We start from the raw sequence: 5,328 nt of genomic DNA on the forward strand, positions 1-5,328 counted from the left end.
CCGAATTTTTTTTATATACCTAGGGGCCTAAAATCTTTTAAAATATTCTACACCCCCATAAAAAAATTATTGGATCCGCCACTGTATATTGTAGAGAAAAAGTGGTTATTATTCATCACTAATCACGTGTATGTGATTTCAATCACAATTTGCACCCCAATTTTTATTCGATCTTTTGTGTTAATGAACTCACATACACAAAGATATATCTTTAAACGGAAAATTTCTTTTATTCGCTGCCTGTGGGACGTAAACCAAAGACCTACTTCTCCTAAAGTGTTTTAAGGTTTTGTCTTTTGTTAATGAACCATCACCCATTGTCCATTGACTAAGGAAATTTAGTTTTAATTCTAATTTTGACATTTTTTTGACTTGTTACTCCAACATATCACAATATACATGGGAAGTTCACATTTATTTCAAGAATGAAAATTTCCAAATTATTACATAAAAATACAAGATGTTAATTATCTAAAAAATGCAAGGTTGAGGAAAGGTATTGTAACAACTTTAATTCGTTTGTTGGAAGATGGGATTGGAACAGTGAGCATTTTAACTCTTTGGAAATGGTGGAATGGAACCTTCTATCTAATCTGCTTGAAGGTGTGCAATACTTGGGCTTGGATGGGCAATGATAAAGGTGAGTTCTTAGTGGGGGCTGCTAGAAGATTTTTGGGTAGTGAAGCAGATTATAGTAACCGATTTGTTTTTTAAATGGTGCAAATGGGTGCACAAGAAGTGTAACATTTTCGTGTGGAGAGCATCGAGTAGTGACGGTTGATGCCCTTCATGCCAGAAATTGTTTTGTTGGAGATATGACATGTGCGTCATGCCAAACAGATTCTGAGTCGATATAACATATTCTTTGCTCGTGCCATGTTGAGTCTGCGGTGTGGAGTCATATTAGTGCTTGGTGCAAAGTTGGCCCCATTTTCGCTTTTTCGATCAAAGATTTAGCGGAAATACACGAGGTCATTAATCTTGGCCGGGAGGAAGGCTAAAGGTGTGTTCCAAGGCATTATTTTGGTTGATTGTTGGTGTCTGTGGAAGGCGAGAAACGACAAAATGTTCTAGAATATTGAAGTTAAAATTGAAAAAATTATCTAAGATATTAAGTCCCAATGTTTTTTATAGTATAGAAATAGATCAAATGATAGAGAGGTCTCGTGGGAGACGTGGTGTAATTTCGACTTAATGTAGTTAGTGTCGTTGTTTTTCCTCCCTCCGGTTGGTGGGTTGGCGTTGTGTACTTACCTTTCAAAAAAAAAAAAAAAACTAGTATACAACTACTAGCATTTAAAGTCTAGTATTATAGTATGTTATAAGTTTAAATGAGCGCATAACCTAAATGACACCATTAATCTAAGCGTTTGATCACTTGTATAAAAATTGAAGAACTTGGCACTAAAACCCTTAGATCCTCAAAATTGAAGAATTTGGCATTAAAACCCTTGGCAACACAAGTTCCTATTCCTTAGGGCAAATAATGCTTGAATGCTTTTTTTAAGGAAAATTTCATTAACACAAACAAACAAACCAATCTTACAACGAGGCGTCCAAACATAACAAACTACATAATTACAAACTTACATCAATCTTCCCACGAGACATTACTATTTTTCGATCTAACATTGTACCAAAGAAACCCAACCGATTTAACCTCACTAATAATTTTCTTCACTTTGACCGCTATGTTGTTGAACTTCGGCCCGTTTCTAGCTCTCCAAATATTCCAGCACCATATTCGAATAATACGTTTCAACGCCTCTTTTTTAATTCCACTTAAACCGACGTGATCGTGGATTTCCAGCAAATCTCTAAACGAGAATACGAAAATATTTGGAATCTTACACCAGGCACTGATACGATTCCACAACAAAGACGCAATCGAACAAGCACAGAAAAGATGTTCCTTTGTCTCGTCAATTTCACCGCACAAACAACAATTCGGATCTGCCACATTCACGTTCCTTTTCTTTAAGACTTCCACAGTCACGATTCTATTCATCTCTGCCCGCCAAATAAAAATATTGCATTTCATCGGAATCCACTTGCACCATTCTGGAACATAACTACTAGTAACAGGCTAACGGCTCTGTTTTTGTCGAGAAGATCCTTAACCGCCAGCACACTAAAGTCATTGGTTGCCGCCCCGATCCATTTCCATTTATCATTCTCGTTATTCTGATCAATCCCACCAATACCGCTGCATAACCGCACCAACTCGTCGACCTCCTTGCCGGTAGAAATAGGCTGAATCCACTCCTACATATACCGATCACCTAAAACATTACCCTTGATCATGTCACTAACTTTACATCTTTTGTTAACTTCTTTTTTGAAAAGATCAAGACAAACATCTTTTAGGGTTCGTTTTTGTTAACTTCTTTTTTACAAACATCTTGAATGCCTAACGTCCTTTCTAAATTCAATAAGTGTACATAACTAGTGTTTAATGCCCGTGTTGCGGGCGTGGGGTCCTTTTGTCGTGCTAAGTAGTAAGCAAACGCCGATTAAAACCAGGGAAAATTGTAAAAAAATACAAATTTATACCGCCACGTGATATAAAACGTAAGCAAGACAAACATGAATTATACCGCTGACGTAAGACGTAGACAAACACAAATATATACCATACTCAATACAAGGCACAAACAATAAAACACACAAAAAAAAAATTAATCGCTACAAGGAAAAAAACTAAATGGTATCGATTTGGTGGATTTCCAATTTAATTTGCAATATTTCAAAAGAATAGAGACAAAGAGGTGGGCTTTGATTTGATGAAAGTTGGCCATACACTCGTGCTCATGGGCTTTGATGGAGACATACACGTGGTGCCGTGGTGATGTTAAACAAAGGCTCAGTACTGTAAATAGGATCCTAAGATTGTCTAATTACTATATGGTTCATAAGAACTACTTGAATTTATCGTGAGTTTCACCATATACGTAATTACTATCACCATCTTTTTTTAACGGCGACTTTCTTATATTAGGCTATCGCACTTCACAAATTGGAGAGTCATGTTGCCCCCACTCTGGCAAGACTATGTTGTCTTAACTGGGCCCACACTGGCTTTAGAGTTTGGCTTGGGTGTTCCCTCGGAAAACCCTACTGCCGGCTGCCACTTGACAGTCGTTGTGCCACCACAAGAGCAGAACTCTTTCGTGTAATACACGGTGGGACGAAAACCCGGGTGGACTCAAGATAGAACCTGACACCTTTGCAAAGAGACTAGGCTCTATCCATCATTGCCTTAATGAAACAAATAAGAATTGATCTTGAGTCTCCATTGGAAAACTCACATCTCTCTACCACTAGACCACAACCAAATGACTTATTTAGCTCTAAATTATCTAGAACCATCAACCAACTAGTGGCATCCTGATGTTCATGCTTAAACACCCAAGAGGGAAATTGAGTTTAAAATGCTAATAATTTATAACCTGGCACGTTTGTTAAAAAAATCCTTCCAAATGAATATGATCGCACACCTAAGGGTGAAGGGAGTGGTTACTTATTTGGAATAGGTAAACTCCTCATTCGTCCAAATTGTTTACCTAATGCTCAAAAACTCTTCATTCAGAGCCACATCAATTCACCTAAATTCCTCATTTGGAATAGGTAAACTCCTCATTCAGACAGTGCCACGTCAATTCACCTAAATTGTTTACCTAATTGCTCAAAAGCGTTGCTCAAAAACGTTGGTGGTGGTTTACCTAATGGGGTTTAGATAAACTATTATAAAAAAAAAATGTGTGATCGGTTGAGAAGGAATGGACCCCACCACACACCCATCTCTCTCCCCCTTCCATCCCTCTCACCGAATCGGTGACCACTCACCGAAAATGCCCCCCTCCCTCCATCTCACCGAATCAATAAAAAGGTTGGCGGTGGAGTTGGGTTCGGTACCGAGTGGGTTACCTAATAATTCGGAGATTAAACACTAGCGTTGACTTTTTTAATCAGAAAATCACAATGCAATTAAAATGAGTTCAATCCTAAGCAAGAGTGAGTTATTTGTAAATATAGGAGTTTGTGAGAGAACGTTAACCATTCAAAAAAAAAATTAAAATGACGTCAAGACAATTTAATTAGCAATTCCTTATTTACTAAGAAAATAAGGTTTCCCAAATATTGAATGAAACATTTGAGTTTTTTAACAGGAGTTCCCAAACATCTTTTAAAAAAATTAAAGTTAAGTACATAGAGATAGGTATTTCCTCGGAACAACTGTACACATTTTTTTTTATCTTACTCTATTATGATTGACGACTCTAGGAACAAAAAATCAAGCTTTTAAGACCGGAGGTGTGGATCGGGAAGAAGCCTCAGGATGTCAATGTGGAGAGGGACCCCGATGGGGAACACCACCCCGTCTTCATTTTGGGTCAATCGGGCAAAAGTTCCCGTCCACCCCGAGGAAGAATTTTTTGACCGTTCAAAATCAGACCATTACAACGGTCATATTTCTAAAAAAATATTTATTTATTTTTTTTAACAGACAACAAACTCAATCCTGAGCACTCTCGGGACACCCACTGGACAAACAGAGTACTCCGAGTTATTTAAACCCCATTTTAATTCTTTACCGATATACCAATCTCATTCCATTTTCAATATACCAATCTCATTCCATTTTCAACATCCAAAAAAAAATATGGACCCGAGCCGACCGAACCCGCTCCCATGCTTTCCCAACACACCCGCTACTCCCTTGACCCAACCCCCACTTGTCTACAACACGACACCAATGGACCCGTTTTCGTTTGGCGGTTTTAGTCAATCTCAAAACCCTTGGCATATGCAATACCAACACCACCACCATCCTGTGCAAATGCAATCGCAAGGCGTACAAATGTCGTCGTTACAACCGTTCACTCAAACCGCACCCGAGCACGATTTCGTTTCTTTTAGCCGCGGATGATGATGTTGTATCCGAAACCCAACCACAAACGAGCTCTAAGAAGGGGAAAACGAGCTCTAAGAGATCAAGAAAAAGGAGCGGGAGGGTGGAAAGTGTGACAATCCACAAATTTGGGCCAACATCTTTACGCGCTCGAATCTCGCACAAATCATGATTTTGTGTTTTAGACTTAATTTTTATAAATTGTTTCGTCACATGCATAGCAATGTCTATTCGTGACACATAACATTTTGCATTTGGAATTTTTTAGAAATTACCGAGTCACACACGAGTTAACTCGACACACATGAACGTTGGTGATACTTAGGAAAACACTCTGTAGTATTATTATGTGTGTGATACTATAAATATATATCTGTTATTATTTGAAGTTTTCAACGCGTAAATTGAAAATTGTA

The 5,328-nt window shown here is 38.1% G+C and overlaps 1 protein-coding gene across 1 annotated transcript; it reads right to left on the reverse strand.

Annotated features, from left to right (window-relative positions):
- Positions 1-1,591: 1,591 nt before the first annotated feature.
- LOC118482665 lies at positions 1,592-2,008 on the reverse strand. Its single transcript, XM_035978253.1, has one exon. The coding sequence runs from the start codon at positions 2,006-2,008 to the stop codon at positions 1,592-1,594; it is 417 nt and encodes a 138-aa protein (XP_035834146.1).
- Between the last annotated feature and the right edge of the window lie 3,320 nt (positions 2,009-5,328).

The sequence above is a fragment of the Helianthus annuus genome, chromosome 10 (genome assembly GCF_002127325.2).
Source record: "Helianthus annuus cultivar XRQ/B chromosome 10, HanXRQr2.0-SUNRISE, whole genome shotgun sequence".
In the NCBI taxonomy this organism is placed as follows: Eukaryota; Viridiplantae; Streptophyta; class Magnoliopsida; order Asterales; family Asteraceae; genus Helianthus; species Helianthus annuus.